At 38.2% G+C, this 19779-nt stretch overlaps 1 protein-coding gene across 2 annotated transcripts in view; it reads right to left on the bottom strand.

Annotated features, from left to right (window-relative positions):
• The window catches only part of LOC124723097 (carnosine N-methyltransferase), a 202804-nt gene that overhangs the window by 91810 nt on the left and 91215 nt on the right, over positions 1-19779 (bottom strand). For both annotated transcript variants that reach the window (XM_047248275.1, XM_047248274.1), the window contains exons 5-6: positions 13317-13457; positions 13041-13206 (exon numbers count right to left, since the gene is read on the bottom strand). In XM_047248275.1, the coding sequence (XP_047104231.1) occupies positions 13041-13206; positions 13317-13457 (307 nt within the window). The remainder of the gene's footprint in view (positions 1-13040; positions 13207-13316; positions 13458-19779) is intronic.

Below are 19779 nucleotides of genomic sequence, written 5' to 3' on the forward strand. Positions count from 1 at the left end.
TACATCCCATTCAGTGGTTTTATCACTTGGGAGACCAAGCCCAAGTATAGCTCTGGCCACAACTCTGTGTTAAAAAGACCACATCCGAGTACTGCTCAGGCCACGATTTTCTTGACACACGAGCCACTTATCATTCAAAAACTGGAGTCCTTTCCAATGAGAAAAATGTACAGATGTCTTATGAGTTGCTCCTCAAGTGGTGCTGCCTTCTATTATCAACTTCTAAAATCATTTTGAAAGAAACGTTAATGAACGTAACAGGTGCTGTCATGAATGGCTGAGCCTATATGATTGCATTGACGTTATTTCATGTGCATAATCATTAGGTTTTGCAGTTTCTTGTAATTCTGTGACAAACACATCACATTTGTTGAGTGAGCAAGAAATTTTGGAAGCTCAAGAGGAAGAAATTACTCAATTGCTTGCCTCACACTTTCTTCCTTAAAGAAATATTTATACCTGCTGTCATCACTATTTTAATATTTGTAATCTATCAAAGAAATAAATATGAAAAATAAATCTTGAAGCTTGGTCCTTTTTCAGCAAGTATAAACTTTGAAGATACATGAATTAAATATGTGCCAGTAATGCTTTAAAAAACGACGTAAATGGCTCGTTTCCTAGGCCCAATATTGTTCTAAGTGGTCGGTCTCGACAGTGTTAAAAAGGCATACAACAGACTTTATATTAACGGCCCATCATGAGCAAGTTAAATCTATCTAAAATCAGTTTAAAATGTATGCAGGTGCTCATAATAGTGTTTCTCACTGTGGTTTGGTATGCGTATTCCTGCTGCACTTCATCTGGTTGTGCTACTTTTCCTGTTTCTTGCAGTCATATTCAAAAACCCTTGGCAACTTCTTAATATATTGACCTTTTATTTTGAAAGTAGTGTGAGTCCATTACAACAAATTTTAAAAACATGATATCACATAAAATAAAAATTTTATGCTAAATTAATCATAAATTATGTGATACCTCCTTTGTTGAAAAAAAGTATTAACACAACATTAAAAAAAAAAAAAAAAAAAAAAAAAAAGGTCCAGGATAAGATCTGTACTTGATTGCGTAAGTGTAATGTTGTTCAATACCATCAGTGTAAAGTGTTACCAGAGATACAGTTTGTGAATCGACATTTTGACAGAATGTCAAAACCACGTGTATTTAGTGTGTTTGCAGTTACTTGTTAAATTATATTCATACGATCAAGGGATTTTCTTCGACCTCCATCAGGCTCCTTTTAAATAAGCTATTTGTTGTTATAACTTCGTGTTGGAACCTATACAAAGCTCATCCCATTTGTTCATCCTGACCAAATACTTTTAGAGCATGAGTAACTGGAAAGGTGGTGGGCATTTGTCTTTTTTTTTTTTTTTTTTAATTTTTGCTTACATAAATAACAGATAACATGGATATGGAAACAAGTGATTCATCTGATGAATCTGTAATTAGATGCAGAAAAAATAAAAGATGAAGAACACTCACAACCTCTTCAGATGAGGATCTTGTTCATGCATGGAATGAAGGTGAGTCATTAGTTAACAAACATAATGACTCTACCAAACAGGAAGATGATTCCAAGTCTGAGTCACCATCAGAGGAAAATGACAACAATAAGGAATGTTAGCAAATAAGAAAAAGAAGTCCAATAGTAACTGAGTATTCAGCAGGAAAGTAGGTGTTACTTCAAAATGTTGATTGCATTGTCGCTGCTTTTTATACAAACTATTCTTGACTGATTATAGATTACGAATGATAGTTGAAGAAACAAATAAATATGTTATACAATGGATTAATTCTGTACCTACAAGCAGAAGACACCAACTGGCCAGCAGTCTGTTACGAGTGGCAAAATTAATACTTCTATAGGAATGCTGCTTATCATGGGTGTAATGCAACTACCAGAAATTACACTATATTGGTCTAAAAAGAACATGTATATGAACACACACATAAAAATGCCATGAAACATGATATTTTTATCTATATTAAATTTTTACATTTTTTGACAATATATTAGCTAAAACTGAAGAATGATTGAACAAAATTTGAAATACTGTAGAAGCAATTGTTGATACTTTCAAAAATGCTGTTAAACCTGGCAAAAATGTTGTCATTAATGACAGCATTGTTCCAAGGAGAGGACATCTTGGTTTTCACCAATACATTCCAGACAAGGGCCATAAGTATAGTGTAAAAGTACATAAACTGTGTCTTCCTAAAGGCTACATTTATAATATTGACATTTATTCTGGAAAAGATGCAATGATTATTGAGGAAACATATTCACATGATATTTTAATGAGATTCAAAGTGGATCATTGTTTAAGGACCATCTATTGTTTATCGGTAGATATTATGCAGGTGTCTCTTTGGCTGAAGGTCTTTTGGAGGGAGAAGAACCTTTATTTGTGGTATTGTTAAAATAAGCAAAAAGAATTCTACCATCATAGGCAAAACAAAAACAAAGACTGGGTGATTTTATTTCATCTGGAAATCATAGCAGCATTAAATTTTTGAAATGGACTGACAAAAGACCAGTGTGTAGGCAAGTACGTGCCAGAATCACATGTGTACATCTGTTCGAGCAAAAAAGGATAAACTAAAGCCTGATGCTGTCTTTTTTTATATAATAATGCAAAAAGGGTGTTGATTTATCTGATCAATTGTCATGAGAAAACAGTTAAATGGTATAGAAAAATTATCATACAATTAATATGCAGGACTTGCCTAATAAATGTGTGGTATATACACAGGGTGTTTGCTTTAACAGGAGACAACAAAAATATCTCGGAAGCGACTCATAATATGAAAAAAAAAATTCAAGGAGAAAAGTTCATATCAGTAAAGAAGACATCTGTTTTTGCTACAAGTGGCCATCTCCTAATCAGCCCATCAGTGTGGTCAGGGTCAACTTTGTATTTTCAAATGGGAACTCCTCATTTTTATTGCATATTCGGATTGTACACCAAAACATAAGTACTGTTTACTCTAACCATTGTTTTCCATTCATAGTAGATGACACTGTAATCAACAAATATCAAGTGTGCCTGTTTTTGGAATTAAGAACCAATACATTTGTTTCAACACTCATTTATGATGTAAATGTAAAGCTTTGTGTTCTAACAGATGATGTTTACGTACAAAATTTATTTTAGTGTTGAAAATTTGACTGTTAGTAAAATATGGTTAGCTGTTTCAATATCTGGTTATAAACTATGTTTAGCATGACCCAGGAACAATAATGTGGATGTAATAGTCTTAGGTTCCCAGAGGGATGCTTGATATCGGTGAGTTCCCTCACCAATTGGCGCATGATTTCAGTGAGTCTCCTTGCCTGTCACCATAACTGTAATTCACTACAAATGCTCAAACTGACGACCTCAATTTCAATACATTTATTACTTCATATGCATGGAACGCATATACACAATTTAAAAGCATGTCTAGTGAAATGTTTGCACAAGCATTTCTGATATGTTCTATCATGTTCTGTAGAGTAGTTGGTACTTCAACACAAGCTTTGTCCTTCAGATAGCCCCACAAGGAAAAATCCGGCGACGTAAGGTCAGGTGATATGACTGCCTTTACCGATCCAGCGGCCATTGAAATCACGATTCAATGCTTCTTTGGCTCTTGCGGAGTGATGTGCTGGCAACCATCACGTTGCAATGACATGTTCTGTTTCACCACAAGGAGTGCACTTCCAACACAATGGGTAGCTCCTCTTGGATATTAAAAGCCAAATACCTTCAAAAAGGATTTCACATTGTCTTGAATCATACAAAGAGACTGCAAAAGGTAGAGGTTATGCAATAATGAAAGTTAAGAAGGTAACAACTTATTGCAATTGTTTGAGGGCCTGCCAGCACACTGTTTGAAATGCTTTCAAAAATTACATATAAAACATAAACACCAAGTGAAGTTTATAATACTGAAGTACGTTTTTACATTGGAATTTTTGTTATTTATGTTTATAGTGAAGTCTATAACACTGAAATGTATTGTTTTTACTATTGAAATTTTGTAATTTGTGTTTATAATATTCAGATGAAATAAAATAATTCCTACAGTTCATCAATTAATATATGTTAAATTTCCATTATTTAATTTTGATTATATGACATTTTTTTAATATTTGGTTTTCTCATTGTCTGATGGGACATTCAAGTGTGAATCACTAGTGGTACACGCTGCCTGATGGGAAACTCCAGCATGATACACTGGTAGTACATGCTGCCTGATGGAAGACTCCAGCATGAGCCACCAATGGTACACACTGCCTGACAGGAGACTCTAGCATGAGCCACTGGTGGTACATGCCGCATGATAGGCGACTCCAGCATGTGCCATCAGTTGTAAGTGCTGCTCAATGGGAGAGTCAAGCATAAGCCATCACTGGTCCATGCTGTCTTGAAGGTATTAACATAAATTTGCATACAAGGATCATAAGTGGCTGTAATGTGTTATATAATGTTGTCTGAGAAGTTTAAAGTGAATTACTGTCTGAGGTAGGGAGATGCAGTATCCCCAGTTTTATTAGACATGCAGCTAAGGGACAGTAGTCAGTGTAGAACTGAAAGAAAATTGTAAGTGGCAAATCTACACCAATATTGTGCGGGTGACGAGACAGAGACAAAAGGAAAAGTATGGTAGAAGGAATTCTGTGGCAAGCTTCAGAGTGACCTTAAGTGGAATGACCACATAAAACAAATAGTGGGAAAAGCAGATGCCAGACTCAAAAAAATGTTTCAAATGGCTCTGAGCACTATGGGACTCAACATCTTAGATCATAAGTCCCCTAGAACTTAGAACTACTTAAACCTAACTAACCTAAGGACATCACACACACCCATGCCCGAGGCAGGATTCGAACCTGTGACCGTAGCAGTCCCGCGGTTCCGGACTGCAGTGCCAGAACCACACGGCCACCACGGCCGGCTGCCAGACTCAGATTCATGGGAAGAATCTTAAGGAAATGTAACTCATCCATGAAGGAAGTGGCTAACAAGGCACATGTTCAACCGATTATTGAATACTGTTCATCTATCTGGCATCCCTACCAGATAGGACTTGTAGAAAAGATAGAGAAGTTCCAACGACGAGTGGCACACTTCATCACATGATCATTTAGTCGGTACGAGAGCGTTACAAAGATGCTCAACAAACTCCATTTGGCAGACATTACAAGAGAGGCATTGTGCATCATGGAGAGATTTACTATTGAAACTTCAAGAGAGCACTTTCCAGGAAGAGTCAGACAACATATTACTTCCACCCACACACATCTCACGTAATGACCATGAGGAGAAAATTAGAGCCAATACAGAGGCTTACGGACAATCATTCTTCCCACACACTATTTGTGAGTGGAACATGGTTGGAGGGCTCAGTTAGTAGAACATAAAGTACCCTCTGCCACACACCATTAGGTGGCTTGAGGAGTACGCTGTAGATGTAAATGTGGATGAAACAGATACACATATTAATGAAAATAAGACACGATATGTGCTAATGTCAAGGTAGTTGGAGCAAGACCTGACCCTGCAGTTGGATTAATTTTCAACTAAGTGAAGGAACTCTCGTACCAGGAGAGCACAGTTCACAACACACATAAAAGAGATCTCATCTTACAAGTAAGGTACAAGTGGGAAACTGGTATTCATTTGTCTGTGAATTACAATTCTAAGCTCTAAAAGTCTTATCATGCAGAAAACAAAGATTGTGATATGAGACACTGCAAAGTAAGATGAAGTGATGGAATTCCATAACTTTGAAGCAAAATAATAAGACACACAAAGCAAGGAAGATGTAAAAAGCAGACTAGCATGGGAAAAGAGGGCATTCCTGGCAAAAAGAAGTATACTAGTGTTGAACATCGGCATCAATTTGAGGAAGAGATTTCTGAGAATGTATGTTTGGAGCACAGCATTTTATGGAAGTAAATCACAGACTGTGGTAAAACTGGAAAAGAAGAGAATCAAAATGTTTGGGATGTGATGCTATAGAAGGGTGTTGCGAATTAGGTGGACTGATAAGAAATGAGGAGATTCTCTGCAGAACTGGCAAGGAGAGGAACATGTGGAAAACATTGACAAATAGAAGGGACAGAATGATAGATCATTTTCCTAGGACATCAAAAAATAACTTCAATGGTGCTTGAGGGAGCTGTAGAGGGTAAAAACTGTAGAGGAAGACAGGGACTGGAGTATATCCAATAAACAATTGAGGATGATGGGTGCAAGTGCTGCTCTGAGATGAAGAGGTCAGCACAGGAGAGGAATTCATGCTGGACTTCATCAAACCCGTTAGAAGAATTATGACCCTCCAAAAAAAGTGCCATTAGTATCAACTGTGACATAAGGCTACAGTCACTGCATTTTTGATGAATTCTTTTCAGATACCAGTGCTGCAAGGTGAACACAAAACATATTCAGCAATTCATAATAATAGGTCTCATATTATGACTGTGAAACCTCTGTGCTCCATCCCAGAGGTGAACTTGTGTAACTTACCTATTGCTGATTACATTAGTATTCTCTCTGATTAACAAACAAAAGAACCTGAACTGCTTCTCATCATGTATCTGTACCAGAATAAAGAGAATATTACTTTGCAAGTAGTTGATTAGACAGTTATGTTGCTCTTACTGTGAGAATGACAAAAAAAGAGTTCTGCAGAATTATACTAATGAAATTGTGTGATACAACATGTCAAATAATAAAACTGTAGTACAGAGTCTTCACGGTAAAGTATGTCAGTCTCTTTGACACTGTCAAATGATCAAAGGGATTCAGTTACTTTACTATGAAGATGCAAAGTACAATTGGCTTGTCTAACGAGCTACTATCAAACAATGCTTTATGCATAGTTCTACAAAAATCATTATTTGTCTCCCATACAGCATGAGCAGCACATCCTTCTACTCAATTACTATTAAAATGAAATTCTTTTATGTTAGCACAGAATGACTTGGGAAACACAACATGACTGTCTTGGTATTTTCCTCAATGTTGTCTGAAATTTGACTGGATGATTGACATGATTGTTAAAATGAGCAATTCCTACTAGCATACACTACATACCAAAAGAAGTGTCTTCAAATATTTCAACCATCAGCTACTGTCCGAAAAACAAACACACACATCAATTATCATCATCAGTGAATTTATAGTCATACATTTTTCAGATATGAGTCATCCAGAAAGAAGGTTTGATAAAATAAAAAATCAATTAAATTTTTAAAAAAATTAAAAATTACAACAAAAATAAATAAACAACTAACAATGCAAAAATAAATACCAGTGGTACTAATAATTCATACAACAACATAGCTTCTATTAATATAACTGCCTCAATTTTTTGAAACACATATACAGCATAGCATATGTTTTGGACGTGCTCATCTTAGAAAATTGTCACTGTTTACAGCAAGCTACGGATATTTTATTCCACTTCATCTTATAGTGGAAGATCAAGTGTGCTCATTGTGAATGTCTGTTCTCACTAATCCTTTCCACCAATTACTCAGTTAAATTTCACTACCACTTACTCTGCTACTAACTGTGAACATTCTAACAGTCTGTATTGAATGTTCCCTCTCATCTATGAACCACTTAATCACTCAAAATCTTTTCCTACTAAATTTTATAGATTTAATACCTAATGTCTGTTACTGTTATGAAATTTTGTGTAGTTAATGTACAAATAACTTCCTTAATCTTAACTGAGGTAGCTGTTTCATTTCAAATAATTTTTACACACACCTTTTACTAACCTGGTGTGACTTGGCAGCTGAGCAGGTTGAGACTACAAATACAAATGTGTTATCCCTGGATGGTCACATGATATTTTTCTGGCTGATAATATGACTATCTGCATCATTTTTGATTGCATGTTAAACTACAAGTCTTTCTATAAATGGGTGAGGAGACCAGTTCTCAAATTAAGGACAGTGGGGAGGCATAGAGACTGTGTAGTAGAACACTGTGGTTTTCAAATAAAGCTTTGAATTAAGGAGACATTCACTCTCTATACCACTCTGAGGCAGATCACAATTACAGGTAAATATTATACCTTACTAATCGGAATGAGATTATTTGTATGTTGTGTGTGAAATTGGCAGACACAGGAAGCTGAGCGTGGTGGTGCATTGTTTAAGACTCTTGATTCACATTTTGAAGGAGTGTAGGTTCAAACACCATCCAGGCAGCAAGATTTAGGTTTCCCATCACATCCCAAGGTCATTTGAGGCAAATGTTAGGATAGTTCCTTTGTAAACTTATTTTCCAGGACACTTACCATCCTCTGTCATGCCAGGACCAGTCATAGCAGCTCTGACACCTGTCAACACACTGATATTAGCCAGAGTGACTGCAAAGATGCCTTAATCTCTGCCATCCCCAACACCACCCACTGCCGACTCTTTTGTGGCCTCCCCTTCACTGCACTGGTGTCAGCCCAGGGGCCTGCAGAGATGCTTTCACCTCCACTGCCCCCAACACTAGCCGTGCCATCATTGCGGGCCCTCTTGTCGCTGACCCAGTCAATGCTGGCCCGGTTCTGGCCAGCCCTGTCACCACTGACACTGGCACTTCCACTACTAGCCTTGTCGCCGTCAGCCCTCTTGCCACTGGCCTCGACACTACTGCTAGCAGTTTTGGCACCACTGTCCCCACCACCACTGCAGCCTGACACTGCAGCCAACCCCACCATCACAGCTGCCCCTGCATCTGGTCCCACTGCTGATCCCACTGCAGCTGACCCAGCAGCCAGTCTCATCATCCCTGTCAAATTACCCATTCTCTGGGCCTCCTCAGCTTCATCCTGTGCCTTGTTTCCTGTGCCGTTTGGCCCTGCTCTGCATGCATGATCCGAGGACTTCCCCCTTCCATTCTGTGCTGCTCCATCCTTTGTCTGTACTGGTTGCAGGCTCTTCCTCTGTCACTGCACTTGGAGTTTAGCTTTCATGAAAATTTTGTCACAAATGTTGGGCAATACTAGGCACTACACTGTTGGACCCATGGTGACCGGGTAATTTTTCATTATGTTGATCTTGTCTGTCTATTGCTTTTTCAGGCCTGCCAGCAGCAGCTGCTTAACCTTCAAAGTGGCTGTGCAACCTCTTCTCAGGTGGGTGGATAGTATCCACCTGGGACTACACAGCTCCACGTAACAGGCCTCTAATGGAAGATGCACTTAAAAAGTTAATGTCAATATAATCCACAGAGCTGTTTACAAGTCTAGCCTCGCACGGCTTGGGCTGTTTGTGTCACAACTTCACACAGTCTCCACGGTATCTTGTGGCACCAACTTCACCAATAGGCAGCGTGCCTATCATGGTAGAGAGTGCTGTAGTCTGAGTACCATTTTCTTATGTCGCATGATGTGCCCACTTAGAGCCATACAGGTATTCCTCTGATGGAGGTTATTTAGGCTGCTGCCAGACCATGCTGCAGCCAGTACACGGACAGGGCTTTACACCAGCTACACTAGCACCCCACCAACCAGAATCACTGTGCCCTGGCCATGAGCACCTGTCACCAATGCTCTGCAGGATTGTTGTCCACCGCTCCCAGGTGCCAAGCCCGTCACACATTATCCCACCCCCAGGTGCCAAGCCCATCACACATCATCCCACCGCCAACCATCTTCATTGAGCCATCACCTCTGACATCCACTGCCACCTGACGTCCCACAAATATTGTGTCCTGCTGGCAGCTGCTGTCATTGAGCTATCGCCTCTGTCATCTGCCGACCCCTGACATGCCAGAAATGCTGTTGTCCTCAAGGACACACTCTGCATGCCTGGTTGGCTCCTACCATCAATCATCCTCAACACCCTTCCACTCAGTCACCAACTATGACTCATTGACTTCATTATATAGGCACATCCCAGGCAACGTCTAAGAGTAACATTTCTCTTTGTACTTCAGTGGTGTGGATGTTTGTCTATAGACTCTGTATTTAAATTCTTTTCATAAGTCGATAACAAACAGTTGTTGTGGCACTTACATATTTCATTGGTAGTCGACAGCACCTCCTCAGCGATTGGGGGAGGGGGGGAGGGCAGAAAACACCTATTCCCTGACATTTCAGCTCTGCCTGTGGGATACATCTTTCGAGGTAAACAGCATCTTTGAAGGTGTCTCCTGCAGTTGGAGACTGAGACAAAACATTTGGGAATAATTTTGTATTTTGACAATAGTCTGTCAGCCTGTAAGTTTCAACTGAACAATATATTAATTCAAATTCCAAAGGAAGCAGATGGTGACAGGTGTCAATATTACCAACTATCAGTTTAATAAGTCACAGTTGCAAAATACTGACATAAATTACTTACAGACGAATGGAAAAACTGGTAGAATCCGACCTTGGGTTAGGTCAGTTAGGGTTGCAAAGAAATATTGGACCACATGGGGCAATATTGGCACTACAACTTATATTAGAAGATAAATTAAAGAAAGACAAACTTACATCTATAGTTTTTGCAGACTTAGAGAAAGCTTTTGGAAATGTAAACTGGAACAAACTTTTTAAAATTATGAAGGTAGCAAGAAAAGGACAACTGATTGCTGTGCTCTATAACTTGAAAGCAATTATAAGAGTTGAATGGTATGAAAGGGAAGCAGTGATAGAGAAGAGAGTGAGACAGGACTGTAGCCTACCCCCGCATTGCACAAGGAAGCAGTAAAGGAAGTCAAAGAAAAATTTAGAGAAGAAATTACAGTTCAGGGAGAAGGAAAAAAAAATGAGGTTTCCCAATTCCGTTAGATAGCAAAGAACTTGGAAATGCAGTTGAATGGAATAGACAATGTCTTGAGAGGCTGGCGTAAGATTAACACTAAACAAAATCAAAACAAGGGTAATGGAATTTAGTCGAATTAAATCAGGTGACAATGATGGAATTAGATCAGGAAATGAGACACTAAAAGTAGTAGACGAGTTTTGCTATTTGAGCAGTAAAATTAGTGATGATGGCCAAAGTAGGGAGGAGATAAAATTTACACTGTCAATGGCAAGGAAAGTGTTCATGAAGAAGAAAAATTTGTTAACATCAAGTATAAATCTAAGTACTCAGAAGTTGTAGATGATAAGCAGCTCACACAAGAAGAGAAAAGAAGTTTTTGAAATTTGGTACTACAGAAAAATGCCAAATAATAGATGGTAGATAACATAACTAATAAGGAGGTACTAAAAATAATTGGGAGAAAAGCAATTTGTGGCCTAACTTGAGACATTTTAAATCAAGAAATTGTCAATTTAGTACGGAAGAAGGTGTGGAGGGTAAAAACTGCAGAGAGATACCAACAGACAAGTATAGTAAGCAGGTGCAAATGTATGTAGGTTGCAGTAGTTATTCGGAGATGAAGAAGCTTACCGAGGATAGAGTAGCAAGGAGAGCTGCATTACACCAGTCTTTGGACTGAAGACCACCGCCACCCCCACCAATGCCACCACTGCCGCTGCCACCACTGCCACCACCATCACCATCACCATCACCACCACGTCCAAATAGGCCGAAATGAAATCATCAGCTCCAAAATGCATAACCGATCTAAGCTACAATTTGAAACAGGTAATATTCTGTGCTGTCCCTGTCCATTTAATGAAATGGATCTACTGTAGTGTTTTTAGTGGTAGTTTAAAGGGAAGGATTTGAACAGAACAGACGAAGCTACCATGAACTGTTTTAAGATTCATGCCTTTTTCCAAAAGGATTCTCTAGAGCCCACATGCGGATTTTAACAATTAGCTTTGTCACAGAGGATGAATGTTGCTAAAAAAAAAAAGTTTTTTCTTCCTCATCATCTCCCGTTCAGTGACCAAAGGAATATCAACTTTTACAGTTTCACTTTCAAATGTTTCCACAGCATACTGTGAATTATGGGACTTTTAGCTGTGAGGCAGCCAGATCAAATGGCCATCGTATCCTGTTTACACATACAACAGTTTTACATACCTATCTGTATGGCTACACTGATTCCAGAGCTGATGCCACATTTTAACTGCAACAACACTAAAGACAAGGATAGATGCACACTTGTGTTATCCTGCATGCTTTCCAGTATTACGTTATCACCCAGGGAATGCTATAAAAACATTCACCAGACCATAATGGTCACATGTGGTATTGGCATGAAAATTCCAGCCTTTGTTGCCAATGAACTGCAATCAGCATGGGTACATGAACCAGGTGCCTGCTGTGCAGCAATGTTCGCTGAGTACCCATTGGGAGACACTGTTGGTAGCCCCTCAGTTCATATGGGTAGTCAAGTCTATTCAACTGTACACATTTCCACAGTTGTCATTCACCCATGTTGGCACCAGTTATGGATAGTGCTATTTTGTCATGCACAGTATGCTTCAATCACAGCAGCATACAAACACTTTACAAACTTAGTCGTTTGGGAAATGTTTTCATCCTTGGCCTCACAGCCAATTATCACATCCTTTTCAACATCAGCTAAATCGCTCTGTTTCCACATTATGATGACCACTGTTTTCCTCATTCATCATGACATGTGTTATATACCCTTCACTGCTAGTGCTGCTACCTGCTGTCTGTGAGTGGTTAATGCACACAGACGTCAAACATCAGCGGTAGCCACATTATGTGACTGGACCGTGTACTTCCTAATAAGAAGGCTGTGTTACAGACGCTACTGTTCGGCAAATAATTCATGAATTCCCAAGTACTGGAGCAGCAGATTAATGTTGAAATGTTAACTTGTTCAATAATAATGTCATGTGGCTCAAGAGCCTCCAAAATTATAGTTGATATAAGTTGACATTTTAAAAGTAATCTGCTGCTCCAACACTGGAATTCACTAAATGCAAAATACTTGTTATACTTATTAATACAGTTACACAGATTTTCCATTCAATCTACAGCGAGAGAAAGTATAATTTCTGGAAAATTACTGTCCTGGCAAACAGTAATAAAAATTTACAACTTTTTTCATATTCCGTGAAAAATTATAGCGCTAGAGATTGTTAGGGAAGTTTATCAAATCAGAATTAAAATGGTTTTGTACAACCTCCATAAAATCTCCGGCAGCCATAGACATGAGGTCGGAAGAGCTCAAGATTTCGCTGGCAACAGCATCAGGAAATGTGACACCTCGAGTTTGGGACTCACAGGTCAGGTTGTTTGCAAAATTATGTACCCATGGGTGAATTGTAAACATATGTGCAGTATGACACCTGATAATATCAGAAAAAACAACTAAATCAGTATACTAGTCCAAATAGAAACCTAATAATAAATGTATAATGTAATTCTGTAAGTCATTTAGAATCTCTGAAGTACACACCTGTTTAATAGAAAATATGATGATAACAACATGAAATATGAGACTTCATTACCCTGGCAGCTGTAGCCTCGGCACGCTACTTCAAACATCAGACGACCCAACCCAGCACCTGGGACTAATATTTTAATCTCCTGACGAAGTCTACAACATAAACAAATTCATTGAGAATTGACGGCAGCTCAACTGCACCTGCACTGTCACAACAGTATAGCTATATTACTTAATATTATCATGCAAATACTTTTTGTCACACTGATGTCAAATCGAATTTACACAATTATTACATACATCTACCGGTATAAGGTATTCTTCAAATAACGAGGAGATATAAACATATTCATCAAAAAAAGTCAAGAAAAAACACTCAACACTGAACTGTGAAGGCAATTCTCATGGAAAATATAAAAGTTATTTTTCTTTGTAACAAGTTAACAAGAATTTCACAGCACATAATGTTTTGATTTAAATTTCTAAATTACAAAAATTAAAAATAAATATGAATTTATACAAGAATAAAGCCAAAAGGTGAAATCATGGATGATAGTCAGGCACATGCCATAGGAATTTTTTGTGATCTATCAAAGGCCTTTGATAGTGTGAACCACTCTTTGCTCCTCTGTAAACTTCAAATATATGGCATTGGGCACTGTATTACAATGGTTTAAGTCCTACCTACACATCTGAAGACAAAGAATGGTTATATCATTAGAGAGAGGAACTTATAGTTCAATATGGTAAACCATTTCACAAGGAGTACCACAAGGTTCTGTCTTAGGTCCCATTTTGATCTACCACTTAATATCGAGTATCACTTAGTTTTATTTGCAGATGACACATCTGCAATAATTCAAAGTAACATTACTGACAAAATTTCTCAAACTGTATTAAATACTTCAGAAAAATTAGATACTTGGTTTGATTTTAATGGGTTAAAATCAAACATGCAAAATACTCAGTTAATGCAGTTTAAAACAAAACAAGCAAAATTAAATGATATTCAAGTCAGTCACTTAAACTACGATTTGCAGGAAGCTAGGTGCGTGAAATTCCTAGGAATGCAACTGGATAAAAATCTATCATGAGGCTTAAAAATAAATTACCTTGCAAATAAATTGAATAGCCTAGCATTAGCAATGAGAACATTGTACAATGCTACCAGTATGGATGTAAGAAAAGTAGTATATTAGAGCTACTTTGAGTCAGTAATAAGGTACAGAATTGTATTTTGGGATAACTCAAACCATAAGTACCAAATATTAAAACTTCAGGAAACCATCATTAGAAATATGCGCAATGTAGAGTGAAGAAAATCATGTCACCGACTTCTAAAAAATCTAAGTATGTTAAGAGATCCCTCACTATACATCTATGAGCTGCTTATCTTTGTAGATAGTAACCCTAATTTATTTGTAGCAAATCATTTTCAACATGAAACTTCCTGGCAGATTAAAACTGTGTGCCGGATTGAGACTCGAACTCGGGACCTTGGCCTTTTGCGGGCAAGTGCTCTACCAACTGAGCTACCCAAGCATGACTCACACCCCGTCCTCACAGCTTTACTTCTGCCAGTACCTCGTCACCTACCTTTCAAACATTACAGAAGCTCTCCTGGGAAACTTGCAGAACTAGCAGTCCTGAAAGAAAGGATATGTGGAGACATGGCTTAGCCTGGGGGATGTTTCCAGAATGAGAATTTCACTCTGCAGAGGAGTGTGCGCTGATATGAAACTTCCTGGCAGATTAAAACTGTGTACCGGACCGAGACTCGAACTCAGGACCTTTGCCTTTCGCAGGCAAGTGCTCTACCAACTGAGCTACCCAAGCACGACTCACGCCTCGTCCTCACAGCTTTACTTCTGCCAGTACCTCGTCTCCTACCTTCCAAACTTTACAGCTGCTCTCCTGCAAACCTTGCAGAACTAGCACTCCTGAAAGAAAGTTTGGAAGGTAGAAGACAAGGTACTGGCAGAAGTAAAGCTGTGAGGATGGGGCGTGAGTTGTGGTTGGGTAGCTCAGTTGGTAGAGCACTTGCCCGCGAAAGGCAAAGGTCCCGAGTTCTAGTCTCAGTCCGGCACACAGTTTTAATCTGCCAGGAAGTTTCATATCAGCTCACACTCCACTGCAGAGTGAAATTCTCATTCATTTTCAACATGATTACAACACCAGAAATCAAAATAATTTCATCGCACCCACCCACAGTTAAAAAATTTATGCTCAAACTCCACAGTATATGGGTATGAAAATTTATAACAAAGTGAAAGGAAGAGAATTGCTCAGTACAAATTCAGAGACACTGAACAAACCTTGTATGAGAAACCGGTGCATAAATGTTACTATTCTGTTGAAGAATTCATGAAGGACAACCTGAAAATTTGAGCAGGAGAGAGCAAGTACTTTGGACTGTTCATTTTTAAAAGTTTGTTACTGCCTAAGAAAAATTATTAATTGCTTAATTAGTTAAAAGTACAGTATATTATATTAATGATATTATAAGAAACATTGTAACCAGTTTTTGTATTTTGACGAGTCTCCTGTAAATTGAGTCAATGACTCGAAACTGTATGTTACAAGACAACAAACTTCTGTTCTATTCTATTCTATACAGTCTCCCTTCTCGAACACTATCAGCATGGCACTATTTTCTAAGCTGCAGGATGCTGAAACAACATGTCACCACTGGAAAGAACAGAGAACTCAGCTGAAGTTGTATTAACCTACAGACTACAAACTGCAAAAGTAGCTGCACTGGAAAACACACTTTCAATCCTGTAAAAAAACATCAACAAAACCATCCTCAGCCAATAGTTTCCTTTCATAGTGTGAAATCAAATTTGCCAGAAACAATGAGAACTTTTAACACCTAGCAATTTCTGATGAAAGAAATACTGCTGAGCAGACACTTTGCTGCATAGCTTATGGGAATAAGAAATGGGCTGTAGACGATTGTACACACAATAATATATTATGACTAGTGACTACACTACTAAAATGCAAACTGAAAGACATACCATTTCAGAACACAACATAAACTGTGAATTTTTGGGGTTCCAATACACAACATTCTCATGTACCATCTGTAACTAAATACCAACTGTAATAGCAGGGCCATCCACAAAAACTAACATTTCACACAGAAAACATTTTTATTAAGCACACACAACAGTGCAGACAGGACTGAACTGCTTTCCTCAGCAGATAATGCTATTAATCATTCATTTATTCATACATACATAGAATGTTATAGTAATCTTCAATACTCCAGAAATCATAAATCTTAAATAGTAAATAAATGCAATAAGCAGCAATTCAACTAGTACCACACAGATTACAACTGCTACACCATGGTGGATGGCACTGCTCCCCCTCCCTGTAGAATGGTAACCCATTGCTTTGGAGTGGACTATAGCTTTTTGGATCTGGACCTAGTCAGTGATCCTTCATATGGCAGTCATGGTGACGCCTCGCTTCATGACTATGCTAAGGCTTCATGCAAAGGACATGGACAATGTCTCTGTGCCATTGTACTCTTGATACAGATCATCGTCCTCAACTTTGTAGGTAATATCTGACAAACAAAATTGGAAATGGCATGTACCAAAGTAACAGTTCAATACTTTTCTGATAGCCCGACCTTCCACACAAGTGTAAAAATCCATATTAGTGGACCTGGGTTGTAATTTTATGGTAGGTGTTTGATTTTATAATTTTTACTGTCCGTATTCTGGGTGTCAGCTGTCTTGCTTCTTTAGTCTAGGTGATGAGCTGATTGCTGTAACAATTCTCAGCATTGTCAGGTTGAACAGAAACAAAGCATTCATTGTTGTTTCAGCCTTTTGCCCATGGTTCAGCAAAAACAGCGATATGGCTTGCTCTGTTGTGTTGTATGAAAATGTCATGACACGCAGTAGCACATCCGGGTCTCACTGTTTGACTTCAATGTACATCAAAAGTGTATCTGCCAATGTATTATTAAAATGTTTCACGAGGTCGTCTACCTGCGGATGGTAGGAAATGTTCATTGTACAAATAATGTTGCAAAACAAAAGTCGTACTGACAGCAGTAACTGCACCTTTTTCCACAATAACAGAGCATAGCACAGTGTCTTCCAAGCTTTCAAATTACATCTTCTATAAGAATCCTGGTGATTCCCAGAGCTTCTTTGTTTGGTACTGTTGTATATATGCCATAGGCCACATACGTCTGCTGCCAGCCTGACGTCTCCGACCTCTACAGTGGGCTATCCATTACTCAGAAGTCTCTCTCTTCCTGAGAGTTTGTATTCATAAATGACAGGCATCACATGTCACAACACAGTGCTGTATGCAAACAGTAAGTTTATACATCATTGTCATAGGCTCCACCAGGGGGCACCAGCTATGCTTCTGAGCAGCACTTGCACCCAGAAACTGGCACCCCTATTATCAAAGAACAATCACAGTCCACACACCATGTAGTAAGTATGCAAGTATTTCACTTTCTGAATGTAGCAGCAAAAACAGGGTTAAAGAGTTCCGTTGAAGAATAGAAAAAAATATGTTAAAAATGTCATTCCCCAGGACTTTAGGCCTTTAGAAATAGCACCAACTTCCCCCACTGAAATTAAGGGAATTATAAATAAATTGAAAAATAATAGCTCATGTGGTGTTGATGGAGTCTCTAACAGAATTTTGAAGTTTTGTTCTAATTTAATAAGTGGAGTCCTTAACGATATATGTAATGCTTCGCTGGCACAGGAAATTTTTCCAGACAGATTGAAATAAGCAATTGTCAAACTTTTCCATAAGAAAGGGGACAAGAGTGACTTAAATAACTATAGACCAATCTCATTGCTGACTTCATTTTCTAAAATATTCAAAAAAGTTGTGTATTCAAGAGTAGTCTCACATTTAAGTGAAAATAATTTACTCAGTGTGTCACAGTTCGGATTCCGGAAGGGTTACTCGACTGAGAATGCTATCTACACATTTACCCATCAAATAGTACAAGCCCTAAATAACAAATTATCGGCAGTTGCTATTTTTTGTGATCTCTCCAAGGCTTTTGACTGTGTGGACCATGTCACACTCTTAGAAAAGCTCAGGTTTTATGGAATTGAAGGCTATACACACAGCTGGTTTGAATCATACTTAATGAACAGAACGCAAAAAGTTGTGCTGAATAGCACAAATAATGTTAGGAGGGTGGTAAATTCTAGTGAATGGGGAGTTATCACAAAGGGAGTTCCACAGGGTTCAATTTTTAGGTCCTCTGCTGTTCCTTATTCATGTTAATGACCACCCACCTAATGTTCAGCATGCGAAACTAGTACTTTTTGCAGATGACATGAGTGTTATAATAAACCCCATTCCAGAAAAAGCAGTTGATGATATTGTTAAGGATGTCTTTCAAAGAATTATTATGTGGTTCTCAGAAAATTGACTCTCCCTTAATTTTGAAAAAACTCACTACATCCAGTTCTGTACACCGAATAGAGTCATACCGACAATTGATGTAGCATGTGAACAGAGCTCAGTTAACAGGGTAGATATCTCCAAATTTTTGGGTGTTCACATTGATGACAACTTGAACTGGAAGAAGCATATTACTGAGCTTCCCAAACAACTAAGTTCAGCTTCTTTTGCTCTTCGTAAAATCGCTAGTCTTGGTAGTAAACAGATCAGCCTCCTAACGTACTTTGCATATTTCCATTCAATAATGTCTTATGGAATAGTTTTCTGGGGTGACTCACCACTAAGATATAAAGTATTGATTGCACAAAAGAGAGCACTGAGAATAATTAGTGGTGTTCTCCCAAGGACGTCATGTAGGCACCTTTTCAAGGAGTTAGGTATTTTAATTGCACCAGCAAAGTAAATATATTCACTAATAAAATTCGTTACAAATCATCCATCTCAATTCGCGAAGAACAGTGATGTTCATACGTACAACACTAGAGAGAAAAATGACCTTTCCTATCCATTATTGAAGCTGTCAGTTGCTCAAAAAGGAGTACATTATTCAGCAACATAAATCTTTGATCATTTGCCCAACAACATAAAGTGTCTGGCAGATCAAGTTTTAAATCTAGCTTAAAATCATTTCTTTTGGACAACTCCTTGTACTCTATGGACGAGTTTCTGTTTCAGAAATGGTAAAAAAAAAAAAAAAAAGGTACCTCTAAATGTAGTTGCATGTGTAGAACTAAAAATTTCAGTAATATTAATATTAGCATTATTCATGTGTGTGTATGTATATATATCTTGTAAGCTGACCTGTTCCACATCATATCGATAAAATAATCAGGAAAATGATCTATGGAACATGACATAACTAAAACTAAAACTCAGGAACATACTTCCAGCGGCTGGGTACATAATGCAAAACACAGCCTAAAGCAGGCCAGTTCAGTTCAGTTGCTCCCACAGTTCCAAGCCTGGAGCTGGCTATACTCATAGTTAATCAGTTCATCAAATGGAACTCGCT

This window comes from Schistocerca piceifrons, chromosome X (assembly GCF_021461385.2).
Source record: "Schistocerca piceifrons isolate TAMUIC-IGC-003096 chromosome X, iqSchPice1.1, whole genome shotgun sequence".
NCBI classification, from domain to species: Eukaryota; Metazoa; Arthropoda; class Insecta; order Orthoptera; family Acrididae; genus Schistocerca; species Schistocerca piceifrons.